Source organism: Mchenga conophoros, linkage group LG20 (assembly GCF_057382185.1).
Source record: "Mchenga conophoros isolate Kocher_MC1m ecotype Shallow Benthic linkage group LG20, M_conophoros_male_GT1.1, whole genome shotgun sequence".
NCBI classification, from domain to species: domain Eukaryota; kingdom Metazoa; phylum Chordata; class Actinopteri; order Cichliformes; family Cichlidae; genus Mchenga; species Mchenga conophoros.
The window spans coordinates 15170723-15188834 of record NC_140545.1 but is presented as its reverse complement, the minus strand read 5'-3'; the positions used below and the strand labels follow the sequence as shown (position 1 = coordinate 15188834).

Below are 18112 nucleotides of genomic sequence, written 5' to 3'. Positions count from 1 at the left end.
TGACACATGGATTAGGCTACGTCCACACTGCAGGTCTTAATGCTCAATTCCGATTTTTTGATCAAATCCGATTTTTTTGTCTGCTCGTTCACACTACAAATAAAATGCGACAGCAAACGCGCTCTAGCTCTCAAAGCGGCCCGCATGCGCAAAAGAAGATGTCACACACAACGCGTTTCCCAATTTTTGCTTTAAGTTATTTTGTTATTTACTTAATAATGTAGATAACCTAATAATTATCCTTATTGCTGTTTTAGAGAGGAGCGGTGCTTCAAAGGATAGTTGCAGATTTCTGTCAGAATCTGCAGATTATACAGTACAAATAAAATGTTCACGTTTCTCCAACGTTGTCTTCCCAACAGTTTCACTGGATGGCCCAGAAGCGTTCGTGATGTCTTCTCGGGCGCTTCTCCAGAGCTGATAATTGGCGTGTGCCTTGTGTCAGTGACTTAAAAGACGGATTTAATGCAACATGACCGTTCAAACAGCAGTTGCTTTCTAAAACATCGGATATGTATCGGATTCAGTACCACATACGAAAGTGACCCAGATCGGATTTGAAAATATCGGATTTGTGCCGTTCACACTGTCATAGCATGATCGGATATGGGTCGCATAGGGTCAAAAAAAATCGGATTTGATGCGCTTTTGCCTGCAGTGTGAACGTAGCCTTAGTGTGGTGTTTGCAGTGATACAGATGCTGTGCCAGTCTGTTTTGGTAAAGAGAGAGATGAACGAGAAAACAAACCTATCAATTTACCAGTCAGTGTTTGTCAGGGGGGCCCTGCGACGGACTGGCGACCTGTCCAGGGTGTACCCCGCCTCTCGCCCTATGACAGCTGGGGTAGGCTCCAGCGCCCCCCGCGACCCTGAAAAGGATAGGCGGAAGCGAATGGATGGATGGATGTCAGGGGTGGGCAACTCCAGGCCTCGAGTGCCGCTGTCCTGCAGGTTTTAGATCTTACCCTGGGTCAACACACCTGAATCAAATGATTAGTTCATTACCAGGCCTCTGGAGAACTTCAAAAATGTTGAGATGGTAATTTAGCCATTTGACTCAGCTGTGATGGATCAAGGACACATCTAAAACCTGCAGGACACCGGCACTCGATACCTGTAGTTGCCTACCCCTGGTGTAGCTAGATATACGAATTTGTAGATATGAACAGCGGAAATCAGCTTCCTGAAAATGATGTCTGGACTCTCCCTTAGACATAGACAGAGGAGCTTGGTCATTGGGAAGGTAGTCGGAGTAGAGCTGCTTCTCCTTCAAATGGAAAGGAGCCAGTTGTGGTGGTATAGACATTTCACTAGGATGTGTCCTGGGTACCTCCAAGATGAGTTGTGAAGCCAGCATACCCTACCAGGAAGAGACTCCTAGCAGTCCTAGGACCCACTCAAGAGATTACATCTCTTGGCTGTCTTAAATGCCTAGGTCTTTCTTCAGAAAAGCTGGAGGAGGCAGCACCGGGTAGAGAGCTCTATGGATGCTGTGGGACTGTTGTGGCCGACATGCCTCAGCAACACTGTATCGAGGTGGAAGGCAGTACCCCCTCTTTAAGAATTGGAATGGAGATTGTCCACAATTTGCTATGTTCAACTAGGGTGATCATACATCAGCCAGGGAAGGTCTATGTCAAGATACTGGAGAGAGACTGCCTCTTTTAGTCAAAACTGACATTCTGGAACAATGGTGTGGTTTTCACCCAGATTCTAATTATACTGGACCAGCAAATGATCCTTTAACAGGACAATAAATGTTTAAACAGAGAATGTAGACAAGACACTCCTAAGAGAGGCAGAAAATATTGAACCTTGAGGAAAACTGTCTTAAGTTTGTAAAGACCTTAACTGACAATGACTGAATGAGACAGACTATAACAAGAAAACATGGCTGACGTTACTCAGGAAGTACAAGGCAACTTTTCTGTCAAACACAGAGGTTGCATGCGGTCAAAATATGTCTGCTAGTCTACATTAAAAATACCAATTGAAGAAGTTATTTCCATAATGTCAACTACACTTGTACTGATCCCCTATTTAAGAGACTTATAAACTGCAAGTCTTCTAAACTCACCATTGCACAGTGAGACAGAAATCCTCTAGATGGCTCATTTTCACAGGCGTAAATTAAGCCTAGTTTTAGATTCAACTTGTTTCAGAGGAGATAAATTAAAGGTTTCCTTTCAGTCTGGGACTAGGCTTAATCCTTGACTGTGGAACTGGTTGGATATCCTATTAAAATACATTTAAATGAACTAATCTTTTTCCTTGATGCATCTGTTTTTCTTTTATGACCCACTAAAATATGATGAAATATGTCTATAATTTATTTGCATTTCAGCTGGGTTTCATTTCTAAGTATCAACCAAGTTCAACTGGAGTGATAAGCTGAGATTGCAGTACAACAGTCATCACTGTCCAAAATCCATACAAAGTACTTGTATGGAAGCCCAGCTATTCATACAAAGCTGCAGTATTGTAGCAATGAACTGGCTTGGTTTGTAGCTCTGGTGTTTACTGTGGGGAGTTTAGTTTTACAATTCCTGCAGGATTTTGTGTAGATGTACCTTCTTGTCATCTGAAAAGGGGAGAACTGTGGCCATTATGAGATGCAGCAAATGTCAGTAAAGTCTATTGTTCTTAAAAAAGAAATGATTGCTGACTGGTGTCTGGAACAGTTTAGGATTTTGATGATATGCAGTGTAGCACTTTCATTTGTGCATGCAATATTAAACACATTCTTGGCTCCCAGGTTTTGATCCCAGAGAGGGGATGTTGTCATCACTACCTTGCCAATATTTTCCCATTTCTACCTTTTGATCGTGTTGAAAACAGGGTGAGAAAGGCTGTAATTTTACCCATTTACTGGAAATATGCTGTTGGTGAGATTGTAAATACAACAATGTCTTTGTGTGCATGTGTGCATCTATTTACAGACTTGTGGCTTATATGATTTGGGTGTGTGCGCGTGTATGTGCTTCTGCTCTCCACTTATATGCCTTTTCTAAGTATGCGTGCACCTGTCTTATTGAACATGGTGATGGGTACAGAGTGAAGTGTCTGGGAGGGTGAAACAGGAGAACGAAGAGGATTGATTTCGAGCTTTAAATAAACACACTCTCCTGTCCTCCAGCTGAGTCCACCAGACATATATCTGCCCCACATGCCACTCAACTCACCTCCTCTCACCACAGACAGAAAGTGTGTGTTTACAGCAGTCAGTTGATCCCGAACCACTTGGAGAAATGTTAGTCAAAGTAAAATATTGCTTTCTCCCTGCTTTTCTTTAATGTTTGCAGCTGGCTGCAGCCCTTCGAATTAATAATTTGTGCTGACAAATTGCAGCATTCCCTCCCCAAAGTGGCTCATTTGTCCTCTTAAAGGATAAAGCAGCAGTGAAAAATGCACCATGTGAGTTTTCCTTTTGGTATGTGAGAATGGTTTGCCCTGTCTCTTGGTAGCTCTCTGCATGACAAACTTTGTGAGAGGCTGTGTGAGAGAATATATTATGTGAGAACACACACAGGTGCCATCTCCTGTCTGCACACAAAGCATTGTTCAGTTTGATATGATAAAGGCGATGCAGTGGAAAACACTGAAAATTTGGTATTTTTATGTTTTGTTTTGTTTTTATTTTATACTCAAAGATTTATAAATGATTACCTATTGCACTGAAGCCCTTGTGGCTTACTTAAAGGTGATTTAAGAAATCCACAAAAGCTTGCAGATCTCCCATGGTTGAGCCACTAATGAATAAAGCACAACATAATAGAAAGTGCATGAAGTTATTGGTCTGAATGTTATTTCCTCCTAAAGTGACTAACATGGGACAGCTGCACTGTTTCTGATGAACTGTGTTGGGGTTAAAGAAGCTAAGAAATTTAGAAAAAGGAAAAAAATGATGTGAGCTTAAACACTAGAACCAACATACCTGGTTCTTCAGCAGAGATTTTTACACAAATTCAAGTACATCAAAAGTGCTTCCTTCTAACTCTTGAGCCAGAGATGGTGGTGCTTTGGAGAGTTTGATACTCTCAGTAAGGTATCATTTTAAAATCTCCTGTATTCAGTTTATGAAACTTGGATGGACCCAATTCAAGAACTTTAAAACGACAAGTCAGCCACGTCATTATGAATGATCCATAACTTGGCAATGAGGTTTGTGGTAATTATTGTTGTTCTTTGAATCCAGGAGGATTGAACTCACTATTTGAATTCTGCCATCATCTGATGAAGAAGTTATCCAAATGATAACAGGATATGCGGCTGAGAACTTCCTCTAATATCAATTTTAGCCCCTGCTGGAGATCTTTCTAACCTCATACCACAGTCACAGCACTGATTTTTAGTTCCTTATTGTATAACATCAAGTTTTGGATTTATTATTTTTTTCCCATTGCTGTAACGCAGTCATTTCCTAATAAGGACAAATAAACTACTCCTTCCTCTTCCTCACATTTATAGGCACTGTAAAGAGCAAAGATTGTAAAAAGCAATTTCATTACCTCATGCAGTGATTAACCTTTCCCAGTGCTTCTGTTCCCAGGAAACCCTGTTCTTACCTCTTTTGCAATGTGTGCTCTCTGTCAAAATGACAGACCCTTGAACTTGAATTTAAATTTGGATTGTATCATGAGGCCGCTTCACTTTTTTCCTCCTGCACATGAACTAAAACCAGCTGACTGCGGCCGAATTGCGCAGAAAGGAAAACGCATTTTAGTTCAACATTACCCTAACTATAATGTTTAGTTCCCTAACATTTTTACATTACTGCATTACTGTATAATGTAATGTGATTACAGTAACATGTTACTTTGGAATGTGTTACACCCAACACTTTTCCAGTTATTGTAACATTCTCCCTCTTCTCCTTCATACTCTGAAAAGAGCTCAGAGAATTTATTTTGCACAACCCCATATTCACATTTTTGTGTTCTTTAAAAAATGCACTGAAGGACCCTTTCTTGATTATGGAACATGAAATCCTGACTGAGGACAGTTTTTAGTTACTGCATGGTGCTACATGGATCTCTGGATCCCATCTCGTCTGTTTTTCCTCAAAGATGGTCAAAACACACAATTATTTATCAGTGCATCAGAAATGCAAAGAAGCTAAAATGAATCTTAGATAGCTGAGAAAGACACAAAAGCATGGCCCTAGCTGTTTCTGTCAAATATCTACAAACAGAACTTGGATAAGAAGAGTGCAGCAAAAGTTCCATGCTTATTTGAATGCTCGGCTCTTCGCTCCTCTCCTCCCATATGTCAGGACAATATTTGCACATTATCTGGCCTTTTCGTTTTTCCATGGCTGAATATCTGATCTGGTGCAGCCAGCATATCTATTAATGGTCTTCTGGTGGCTCTGCCTCCCCCTCCCTTGATTCAGAGATTACCATTTAGCTGCACTGCAACTCTGCTATTGCTTTCCTGACAGGAAGCACTACAACAGCTCTGCAACACATTTCTGTTATCTCGAAATTACAGTATTCTCCCCTCCTGTCGCCTCACCTTAGGCCTTTCACTGTTTACAGTAAATCAGATTTACTCATTCATTTTAGTTTCTAAGCATGATGAACATGTTTTAAAATGCAACAGTTCTGTTATTTCTTGATAGCGTTTTTTGTCTCTGTTGCCCATGCTCCCTAAAAGAATGAGTAAATGAAATTTCCAACTAAAGAGATGTTTTCTGTTATTTCTCCTGTGTAGTCGTGCATTGAAAATTCAAAAACCAAGTCAAAGATTGCTGTAAACAGAAATGAGTTTAGAGAAAAACAGTTTGCCAGAGACAATTCCATCTATTTATATACCGGTATAAGCTCTCTCTCCAGCCTTGGACTGTCTCACTGTTGGGAAGATTTTATTTTTCCCAGCGCTGTGCGCCCATAAGTACAAGTGCTCTTACGAGCTTTCTGTTAGGTGAGATAACTGCTCTGTGGTGACCATTTAGTGGCAGCCATCTGTGAGACAATATGCAACAAAGCTTATTTAAGGCCCACACAAGAATTCAACTGCCCACCCGTTGATCTATCATGATCACTATCCTTCTACTATCATTCTTCTCATCGCAATACTGCCAGCATCGCTATGCTAGCCGTGATAAACATCATGATATTACATAAAGGTACTGAGTAGAACAGCACCTTGATTCCCATTTAACTGCTGTTGAGATTTTCACCAGGGGGTGCACAATTTGGTGATGGATAACATCTACCAGATAGTATCCATCTACCATTTACCATCGCAGTATATTACCGCTAATGCCAATGATTAGCTCATTAGCTAAAAAGAAGAAAAAAAGATATGGTAAAAATGTGGTCCTTTGTTCACTGGCTCACTTTAAAAGTAATTCTCTTAACCATTGCTTTATGGACAAATAAGTTAAACCTGCCACTTTTTCCCCCCTAAAAAACAAGTCTAAATGTCTAAACAGCCGTTAGACATTTCTCCACTCTTTCCACATTTCCACACCAACGCTGAAGAACTCAACATAACCTTTTTCATTGAAAAGGTCTATAGACAGGTCAGCTCAACTCACACGTAGAGACTTTGATCTGATTTTGGTCAAAATGCTGTTAAAGAGTTACGTTGGTTTGTTGAAGTCTTTGTTGTGAGTTTGTTAGATACCCATCACATCAAACAGCTGCAGAAACCACTGTGCATCTCTAAGATGAAAAAGTTCTACTTTACATGCAGTAATACTTATCTTATCTCACATAAAACACAATAAGACAACTTGCTGTGTATAGGTAAATACAATTGATTTGAATTGAATTAATAGTCTTTATTCATTTCAATGTATTAAAATATAGAGCAACTTTAATTGTTGTTCTTTTGTGTATTTTGCTGTATTTTATTGAATTTACAGCTCATCCCTCTCACAGAACCCTTGGCAAAGAGGACATGGAGAATGGGAAAGGAGTGTGTCACTACATGTGATACTCCATATATAGAGCTATAATGTGCTGCCGGGTTCTGAGTTTTAGACCTAAAAAGGAAAATGATGGCCATGGTGGGAGGGAGCTCCTGAGGCAGGGGTTGTACTAACAGAAACTTTCTATAATGTTTCTTGTTCCTTCTTTTCTATTATTTTTAATTCATTTTGGCTTTTTCTTTCTTTTTGCCCCCAAACAGCAGAAATGCAAGCAAAGCACAGTCTGACCTTTACAATTGTTACAATTACAAAGAAACTGAACCCTAATGCATAATACATTTGTCTTGACCTAAAGGAACAGTTAGTGGAAAATATTATAGGAAGTGTATTTATTTGTCTACTTAGTGTCTATATAAGTTAGGAACTAGGGCTGCTGGTAGGAAAACGAAATAGCTTTCTTCTTTCTAACAGTTTGTTGTGTCAGCTGCATATTTATGCACTGTTTAAATGGTATATGCTAAAGATAACATTTTTTATTCATTATGACGAGTACTTTTGTGCACTTTTTGGAAACAGGGATTGTGATAAAGTAATTTTTGTTTTCTATTTTTTATCTGCATTTGTATGACCACTGTTCACTCTGAGTTTAATGAGGTAATTGAAAGCACTGCAGTCACATTTATTAATGTAGTCATTTAAATTCTGAAGAACTTGACTGTTACCCAACACACCGAGAGCATCTTTGCTTGTGACCCCACATACTCAATATACCGTGTTTTTCTTTAAAATACTATGGCAGTGAAAACTGCTTTCTGTCGTGGATGACTGTGCTGAAAGATAACTGACAGTTTCTTGTGTTTTACCTCTGGCAGGTATTTGGATAAAACCCACTCGGATGTCCAGGATGAGGGAGAAGAGGGCTGACTTTGTGGCAGGATGCCTGGGTGGAAGAGTCATCATAGCTGGTGGTCTAGGTCAGCAGCTCTTTTCTATTTAATCCATTTTTCCTGCCTTCTGTTAATCAAGTACAGCACTGTGCCTCATTTCAAGAAGGAGAAGTAGAACAATGGGCAAAGAAACTTTATTTAATTTATATAACACAATTACGTAAAAATCACAAATGTAAGAAATAAAAAGACAAACATCACTGAATGTCTTTCAGTGGTGTGTGAATGTACTGTATACAGCCTGTGTCCTTGATCCTGTTGCCATTGAGCCGTTGCTCATGTTATGTTTTTTTCTGGTAGGGATAAAAATATTATTTTCCTTTTTTTAAAATTATTTAATACCATACAGACATAGCACCAAAATGATCTATTGTAGTGCAATGCATGCATCACAGACATCCAGATGAAGGAAGCCAACAGAACAGGCAGGCAGCCCAGTTGATATAGATGACTACCACCGGTGGGGATACAGGTCTCTGGAAGTGGATCCTATGCACTATTTGCTCCAAGAAGGTTGTGGTGAAAGCAGGTGATTCATCAAAGCACAAATACCTTTGTGTGTGTACCTCAAGTACAACATCTGAGTGATGCTGTACTTAGATGTTGTACTTGAGGTAAACAACAACATAATTTTTGCCTCATAACTTTTGCACTGTCCACTCCTGCTGTGACAAAACAAATTTCCCACATGTGGGACTAATAAAGGTTATCTTATCTTATCTTATCTTAACATCAGAACATTGAGCACAATGGGGACACAGCCATCCTTCGATGGTTTTAACTAAAGCTGGCCAAACTTTTTAATGCTGGCATTAAATTGTTTGGTACTTGTAGGCTAATAATTTAGAAAGATTAAATCATTCAGCCTTTTTTATTTCTTGGTATGTTGTAGGTAAACCAAAAAATGTGAGAAGCACACTGAGACTCAGGAGCTTGACACTAGGATAGGGGATAACAGAAATAGAAACACACGACAGACCAGGAAGACAAAACAGACTGGACACGAAAGGGGAACAGACATGAAAGCAAGAAATAGCCAAACTAGAACATAAGAACCACACAGATGACAGGACCAAGAGTCAGAGCGAGAGCGAGAAAGGCAAACTTCGACAAACGTAAACATACATGACTGACTTAGGATGCTGAGGAGGACACACAGAGGAAAGACTAAGAGACTGGATATGAAAGGAAGCTAAATTAAACAAGAACTAAGATCTAGAAATTTAACAAAAGTATTAGCTGAAGAGCAGAATTTTAATATTCCACAAAAATGAAAAGCGTCTGGACTTCTTTAAGTTGCTTGAAGACATTTCACCTCTCATCCGAGAAGCTTCTTCAGTTCTAAGGGTCAAATGGTGGAGAGTCCCAGATTTAAACCCAGAGGGAGTTTCACCCCCAAAAAGGGACAAAAGGACCCCCTGATGATCCTCTACCTAATCACAAGAGCCAAGGTGTGAAAACAGGTGTGGGTCACAATCAGCCACTTGGGATCAGCGGGAAATCTACACCGTAGCTACATCATGACTCCAAACCCCTCTGAACGCCCTAACCTTAAAAAACAACTGCATATACATGCCGTGTGTTGTGATTGGCTTGTTCACCACTTTCGATTTCTCCTGTACATTTACACCTACTTTTTCCCTGCATTTCTTGAATAACAATTATCAATACCAATATAAGGAATAATAATGTATGTGAAAGAATTGGAAACATTTTTTCCTGACGTTCAATTTCCCCCTGACAACAGCAATAAGTGGGGAGCCAGGAGGGGGGGGAGCCCAGGTGGCTCCTCATATAAAACACCTGGACCATGCACCATGATGATCTAAAAGGCTTGTCAGTCACTTGCTTAGATGAGGTCAGACTCTACAAAGACTCCCCACAGAAGTGTAAATCAGGCCTTAGTGTGTCACTTGAGAATCTTTAGTGTTTGTAAAACTCGACTGGAGTAAACTAACAACATTCTCACAACAAAACGGACCACTATAGTCAAAAGAAGATTGATCATTCATCCAGCTGTTCCATGACATTTCACAGTACAGTTACTTTGGGAGCTTCACACCCTTCTTTGTACATATATGCAAAGCCAGAGGCTCACAGAGCAGCAAAAGCACAGATACCAGCATAGAACAGAGGTCATTTTAATAACACAAGACATTGATTGACATTAATTAAGCTGGATAAACCATTAAAGAAAAGGTTGGGGTGAAGGTGGCTTGCAGCTTTGGGGAACCCTGTGTTAGACAAGCTGTGGATTACCTAACACAAACCTCCTGTGGATGTTCAGCTGGATTCTTGTGAATGTGAAAGCCCTAGCATATGATAGTTTTCCCATTCAAACCACTTGTCACCTATGCTGTAGATGGGGCATTGTTAAGAAACCTCTGGCATCAACATAGAATTGTTTGAAGAATGTGATCATTCAGGAAAAAAACTGTGCATTGTTTTGCAACTTTCCTTCTAAAACAAACAAATAGAGTCAAACCATCTGTGATCCAGGTATAAGCACATAATTATCTCAGTATCTGGAACCCTTAAATTGCACCATGTAGAGCAAGGCCTTGGCTTGACTAATTGTTGTTATTTGTTTATTAAAGAGATCATCAGATGATAAAAGGCCTCAACATTTACACTGAACTTGTCAGAGCAGACCACAACTCTCATTTCTCATCAAGGCCACACACAGGCTCACAAACCAGCAAATTAATTTTCCATTAACTTTCCATTTTCTCCCTGACTGAGCTGCATTTGTTAAAGTAAATACAGTGTGAAGTGAAATTGAGCAATGCTACAAATTAATCACAGGTCAGCATTTTTCACAGTGACACGCTTGTTAAACAGATATTGACCCTCTTTTCTTTTGCACTTGCATGCATCCGCAAGAACAGCCTCGGTTATATATCCACAAAGCTGTATCAACACACGCAATCTGATGTAAAGCCCAGAGTTATAGAATGAAATCTGTTGATGCATTCAAAAGCTGTTTGTTCTTGTAAGACAACCTCAGCAGCAACACAGAGCAGGAAGTTACAGGAAGAGAAGAGTTATTTTTTTCATTACTATGAAATCAACACAGCTTAGCTCCAGCTTAAGCCTATTAGGTTAAATTTCCATCATGTTTATCCTCATCATTAATGTCCGAGAGAAAACATCTGACACATCTACAGTGTGAGGAGCAATGAAAAGCTTGGGGAGAATAACACAATCCTTCTCAGCTTCCTCCTCTGCATGCTAACAGTTGCAATTCCCCTTTTGCAAATAGATTTGTCACTCTAAGTTACACTCTTACACAGCGGTCTCCAACCTTTTTTGCGCCACGGACCGGTTTATGCCCGACAATATTTTCACGGACCGGCCTTTAAGGTGTCGCGGATAAATACAACAAAATAAAACTAGTACCGGTACCAAAAAAAAGAAGATTTATTCATAACACACATGAAAAGACCCAGGAAAACCGAATTAACGATAAAAACGATAACAAAATAACACTGAAAACCGATAAAAACCCTGAAAACCATACATTTCACACCTGAGCCTCAACTCTCGCGGCCCGGTACCAAATGACTCACGGACCGGTACCGGTCTGAGGCCCGGGGGTTGGGGACCGCTGCTCTAACACACTCTCTAGGCCTAAAAAACTTATGCAGTTTGTTTTTTTTGCCCCAGATCCAGAGTGGCAGTCAATGATGTGGCCTGACAGCTGTGCGTGTTTGTGTGTGTGTGTCAGACCATGTGAGAAAGAGAGGAAAACGTCAATCTTGTCCTGCTGAGAGAGACAGTTATGAAATTCAACAGCCAATGGAGAAAGAAAGGGAAAAGAGGATTGAGCTGGATGAAAGAAATAAATGTATGTGAGCGGGGGGAAAGAGGTAGACGTGTTGTATTTTCTTCTGTGGTAATGTCAGCTGTGAGCTTGGCTCGCCATCTAATCCATGATGATATTTTGGGCTTGTGAGTCATTTCTGGTTCATGGCACATTTCCCTCCCTCTGCCTGTTGACTAGGGAAATAAAAAAGGCAAACACATCCACGAAGGCATTCTTTAATGCAGCTAAATTGACGAAGGGTTAAGAAAGCAGAGATTTTGAAGATTCTCTGTGCAGACAATAGGTGGTGGTTCTACTGGGTTACTTCTAGGGGTGGGGGAAAAAAATCGATACTGTGTAGTATCGTGATATTTTGTTTGCTAATAATGTATCGATACAGGGACAGCAGAAATCGATATTTTGTTACAAAAAAGGTTTTTGTGCTCTGACTTCAGAGCATGTTGATCCTTTTTCTGAGCAAGAATCCTGACATTCCTTCACTGTCCAAATGTGTTTAACTTTTTTTTGGCAGCAATAAACATGACAGTTTACTTATTTTAATTTAAGACATGTTTTATTTTAATTAAGTTTAAAACTTTTTTATTTAATGTAAAATTATATTTTGTTTTTGAACTTTCAAATTCTTCAGTTGCTGAAGGGGCTGCATAAGGTTTCACAAATTGCATAGTTCAGAATAGCTATAATTGTACCAGATGGTTGCATTCAGTTAAGTTGGACTAGACTGTAATACAAACCATTCAGTTTGTCAACAATAAAACTGACTGAAATGAGAGAAAGACTGAGTGCGAGACTTTGATATTAGATAAAATGAATATTGATAAAGTTTACCTTTATGTACAGAATCTGAATATCGCAAAATATTTTTAAAAATTGCAATAATATCGTATCGTGCGTTAAGTATTGTGATAATATCATATCGTGGGATGTATGGTGATTCCCACTTCTAGTTACTTCTATGCTGACATGGGTAATGACAGTGTGCCCTGAAGGTCAGTATTGGGAGGAATGATCTGCTAATCAGCTGAACTCAGAAAGTGTTCTGTTATTGGACTTCATCGATTGTTTACAATGAATCCCGTGTTCGAATGTAAGCGTGGCCAGAAAGGTCTCTGTGTCTCCACTTAGACTCCTATCTGTGATCTGAACCTGGATAATCAGTAGAAAAATGGTTGGATGGATGGGCAACACCATCATGTAGAATTCAGCTTCGAAAACACACAAAAGCGAGCAACTCCAAGCTCAAGTCTGCTCTTATTGGCATCCATTATCCATATTATAAAGTTCTAAACTTCAAACAAACTTCAAATATCCATACAAATAAGCCATATAGAAAGTATATGGTTGCACCACTGTGGTTTGCCTTTCTGTTTGGAGTTTAGATGTTCTCTCTGTGCTTGTGTAAGTTTTGTCCTTTGCCTCAGGCTTTTCACCCACAGTCCTAAGAAATGCATGTTAGATTAATTGATGACGGATAGATAAATTGTTTGAAGTGTATAGGACTTAAACACTGTATGAATGTTTTGCTAAAATGTGATCTGTAATCTAAAATGCTGCTCAATAAGACTTGAAAAGCAATATATAAAAAGTATATATTTGCAAAGACATTACGTTGAGCTGTATATCAGTAATGTCACAGTACAGTAACGAGCAAACTTTAGTGTCATTTTAGCATCACTTTAGTAAGCGATGCAGAAAATGTCTTATTCTGCTTTTATGCTTACTCCTCATTTGCTTCCACGCCTGCTGGAATTTCAACATATTCAACACAAATTAGAAAATTGATTACGCTCAAGTCCTCTGATTAAAATCACTGAGCTGGGCCTCTACACCATGTTTGTATTGTTGTTTGTATTAGATGATTTTTTATGCAATTATCTGACAAATAAAATGCAATGTTGTGTGATACAGACCACAGTTTAATTCTGGTGAGTGAAATTCTAGTGTTAGTCTGCCACTGTGTATTCATCAGCAGACATATGTGATGTACTTATAGAGTTTTTGGATATAGCTTGCTGACCAAGGTCTAAATACAGTCAATTTTGCATCCAAAAACTGAATATGGTGGCAGCCAAATATATAGTATGAGTTTTCAAAATGCAATGTCAGAAACCATTGGGCAATTTTACATCTATTTTACATCCATCTTCTATACAGTACCATATTGCAACAGCTATATTTAGCTTGTTGTCTTGGATTTTTTAACTAATGTGTAAATTCAATTGACAGAAAAATGTTTAGAAACTAAACATTAAAGACAAGCACAGTGGGCCAACTAGACATTACAAGAGCTGCTCAACCATAAAAGTCCATGTCATGAAGCTCCAGCTGCTCAGTTTTTGTGTCAACCCTGCTTCATAACTTCACATGGCCTGTCACTTCATGATTACTGTGTTTCCTAAACACTTCCACTTTGCAATAATACCACTTAACTATGGAATAGAAATTTCATGAACTGATTTGTTGCTATCGTGGCATCCTTTTACAGTACCCTACTTGAATTTTGCAAGCTCTTTAGAACTTGTTCTTCATTGACAAATGTTTGTAGAGAAACACCAGTCTCTAAGAGATTGCATCAGAAAGGGCATAAAACCCTTGTGACAAGGGAGAAGCTAAAAGTAGCTTTCAAATTTTAATTTTAGCATGTAGTTTACAGTATTTGTATAGGTAAAAAAAAAATGTAAGTAAACGCTGAAGCAAATAATCAGTTCAGCACTGCTCTCCTCTCTGTCACTCATATTAAAATGTCAGTTATCACTATTGGCATCTGGAATACATCAGCATATCTGTCTTCATGTATGAGGTTTTGTTACCTAAGCTACAGATATTTAATATCTGTAGTCAAGATCAAAGTGAACCATGATAATAGACACAGGACAGGTTTTCACTCAACGTCACACCACCTCTGAAATGGCCGGAACTAGTTTCCAGTATTTTCCACCTACCTATAGTCCTCCCTTAGAAAGGATGTTACAGTTAAAGTAATTTTAAGACTACTTGTTTGGTTTTTGGGGGTGAGTTTTTCTTAGGTTTTTCTTGGAAGGAATACATACATGGATCTTATCCGGTTGTTCAGTCTGACGTCACTGGACCTAAACTCCGCTGCAGGTCCATATATCAAACGATCACTATGGCATTACTGAGAGTTGAAAAACTGTCTAAAGTCTTTCATCTTTAATAAAATGATCAGCGTTCTGCTCTACCAGGTGTAACAATTGAGTTTAACATCCAGGCATCCATGAAAACTGAATTTATGACATTTAACGGAGTTAGAAGTTAGCAGGGAGTTAGCTCGCTAGCTTCTATCTAAATACAATATAGCATGTCCTGACTGCGGGGTTTTGGAAACAAATTAAAACGTACAGCTCCGTTATCACTTCCAACATAAATGAAGACAGAAAACTAAACAGCAGTGACGTTTGTAGGGTTACTGAAGTTGGGCTAGCTGGTATATAATGATGTGCTACGTGACCTAGCGACACAGCTATGTTAGCAAAATATAAACAAGCTAACTTTTTTTCCACTCGATAAAAGTTAACGTGAGTGTTCTCGGTGGTCAGGAAGAAATGTAATCGGATGGCAGGATGCTGTAAAAGGACCAAACTTCAGCCAGGAGAACAACTGAGATAATCCATCCACAATACGAGGTTAGTCATTCATATACTGCTGCATGGGCTGGGCTGTAGTTACATCCTAAGGTTTTAAAAACTGAGCTTAAATAAATGATTAGTGGTAACAAAAGCCGAGAGAGGTCAACAGTGATCACTGACTGTTTTAGGAGCTTTTTGAGATCAAATAGAAGAAAATACATAACATTAAACATGTTAACAACACAAAAGCCATATTAAACGCAGACTACTTTAGGCCCAGAAGTAGGATTTGTCGTGTCATCCCTGAACAACCGAATAAATACTTCTTACATGAATCAAGCTCAATTTGTCTTTACAAAAATGAAGTCACAAAGCTGGAAGAACTTAACTAGACTTTTGTAATACTACAACTATTAACTAGTTGTTCCTCTATTAAAAGGGGGCGACCCAGCAGTGTTAACTAATTACAGACCAATATCTAATCTATCTGTGCTGGCCAAAGTTCTTGAAGCTCTTGTGTGTGAGCAGTTAAAGGAGTTTTTGCACATCAATGCCATTTTATCTGAATATCAATCAGGCTTTAGGAAGAATCACAGTACTATCACAGCTGCAATTAGAGTGGTAAATGATATTACTATTGCACTTGATAAAAAACAACACTGTGCATCCCTTTTTATTGATTTGTCAAAAGCATTTGACACTGTTGATCATTGTATTTTAAAACTTAGACTCTTCCAGTCAGGACTCTCTGAGAGAGCAGTGGCATGGTTCTCAAACTACCTCAGTAACAGGACTCAGTGCATTAAATCTGACGGTCTATGTTCTGACTTTGTTACAGTGCACAGCGGAGTGCCACAGGGTTCTGTATTAGGTCCCCTTCTATTTATCATTTACGTAAACAATCTTAGTCTACATGTGCCAGATGCAAACTTGCACTTCTATGCTGATGATACAGTTATTTACAGCTGTGGTTCAACTCTTGTCCAAGCCATCGACTCCTTGCAGAAAGCCTTTTCTGCTGTCCAGCACTCATTACATCAGCTTAAACTTGTTCTCAACGCAGACAAAACAAAGCTCATGTTGTTTTCTAAATCAAGGAGACGAGCCCAAACAATCCCATCAGTAACCACTCTTGAAGGTAATAAAATAGAGTTGGTTCACACCTATAAATATCTGGGAATCTTAATTGATGACTCGCTTACCTTCAAACCACATGTAGAGAATCTTGTGAAAAACCTGAAGTTAAAACTGAGATTTTATTTTCAAAATAAGTTGTGTTTCTCTTTTAATACAAAGAAGCGGCTTGTTGCTGCAACATTCTTGCCTGTGCTGGATTATGGTGATATTCTATATATGAATGCTTCTGCTCAATGTCTTCGAATGGTTGATTCTGTGTATCATGCTTCTCTGAGGTTCATCACTAACTGTAAATTTCAGACTCACCACTGTGAGTTATACTCTCAGGTAGGATGGCCTGCTTTGGTAAGTCGGAGGAACTCTCATTTATACAGTTTTATATATAAGGCGATACTTGGGTTGCTGCCTTCTTATATATGTTCCCTGCTTGTAATGAAACATGCTGGTCGGTATTCTCTTCGTCCGCATGGTTACTTGTTGCTTTCTGTTCCATTTGCCCGAACTGAACTTGGTAAAAGAGCTTTTGTCCATTTAGCACCCTCGGCCTGGAACAAACTGCAGAAGGAATGGAAAATGACTGAATTCATTTCATTAAGTGATTTTAAATCTAAACTACGAATCCTTGAGGCCAAGTCCATAACATGCAACTGTTTCAATTAGATTGATTGTCATTTTAACTGACTTTTTATTTTATTTGAATTTTATTGAATTTTATTTTTATTTTATTTGTATTCTTTCACTTATTGTTGCATGTGTGTTGTTGCTGCCTGTGTTTGAGTAATTTCTGTAACTGTGAGACATCTGCTGCTGCCTATCTTGGCCAGGTCTCCCTTGAAAAAGAGGTTTTTAATCTCAATGGGATCTTCCTGGTTAAATAAAGGTTAATAATAATAATAATAGAAACCGAAAATTTCAGAAGAAATTTTAAGTGTGCCTATGCTACTGCCAATGAGTGTAGTTTGCCTTTAATGTGGTGCAATTAGTGCAGGTTGCCATTTATAACACTAGGGGGAGCAATATGCAACATGAGCATAGTTTGCTATTTATACCACAAGAGGGAGGGAAATTGAATACAGCTGATTTTCAAGTTAAAGAAAAGTAAGCTGTATTGTGATCTCTGCTATATGCAGTGCAGCATACAGAGATGAGAGAAAGATGCTCCAGTTACACCATTACAAAAGAAGTTAATAGCTATAAAAGAAATTATGTTTAAGTCTGAGGTGTTCAAGAGAAGTTACAATTTAGATTTTACAGTTTTGAGTCGTTTAAAGTGAACAGTTTAACAGATTGTAAACCAAAGTAAGTTTTCTTGGTAGAAAAAAAGTCCATTAAGTGGTATTCAATTTGTATTTCAAAGGTATTTTAATGTGAAAAGGGAAAATTATGCAAATTATGAAATTTCCCCTTGTGGGACTAATAAAGGTGTCTTATCGTATTCAAACTATATTTTGTACAAATACCATTTACAATAATGTATTCCATTTAAACATGATATTTAGATTGTGGTAAACACCAAAGCAATATAAAATAAGGAAAAAGGAAACCATTCAAGTAACTTTATATTATGAACCGAAGAGTAAGGCAAAAGTATAAATGAAAAGCATACAAGCATTAATATATATAGATAAACCCAACAATCATATGACCCCCTATGAGCAAGCACTTTGGCGACAGTGGGAAGGAAAAACTCCCTTTTGACAGGAAGAAACCTCCGGCAGAACCAGGCTCAGGGAGGGGC

General features: G+C 38.7%; 1 protein-coding gene across 1 annotated transcript in view; it reads left to right on the top strand.

Moving 5' to 3' along the window:
- klhdc8b (kelch domain containing 8B) overlaps positions 1 to 18112 on the top strand; it is a 277860-nt gene that overhangs the window by 229129 nt on the left and 30619 nt on the right. Inside the window, exon 5 of the mRNA XM_085260474.1 lies at positions 7750 to 7851. Coding sequence (XP_085116600.1) covers positions 7750 to 7851 — 102 coding nt within the window. The remainder of the gene's footprint in view (positions 1 to 7749; positions 7852 to 18112) is intronic.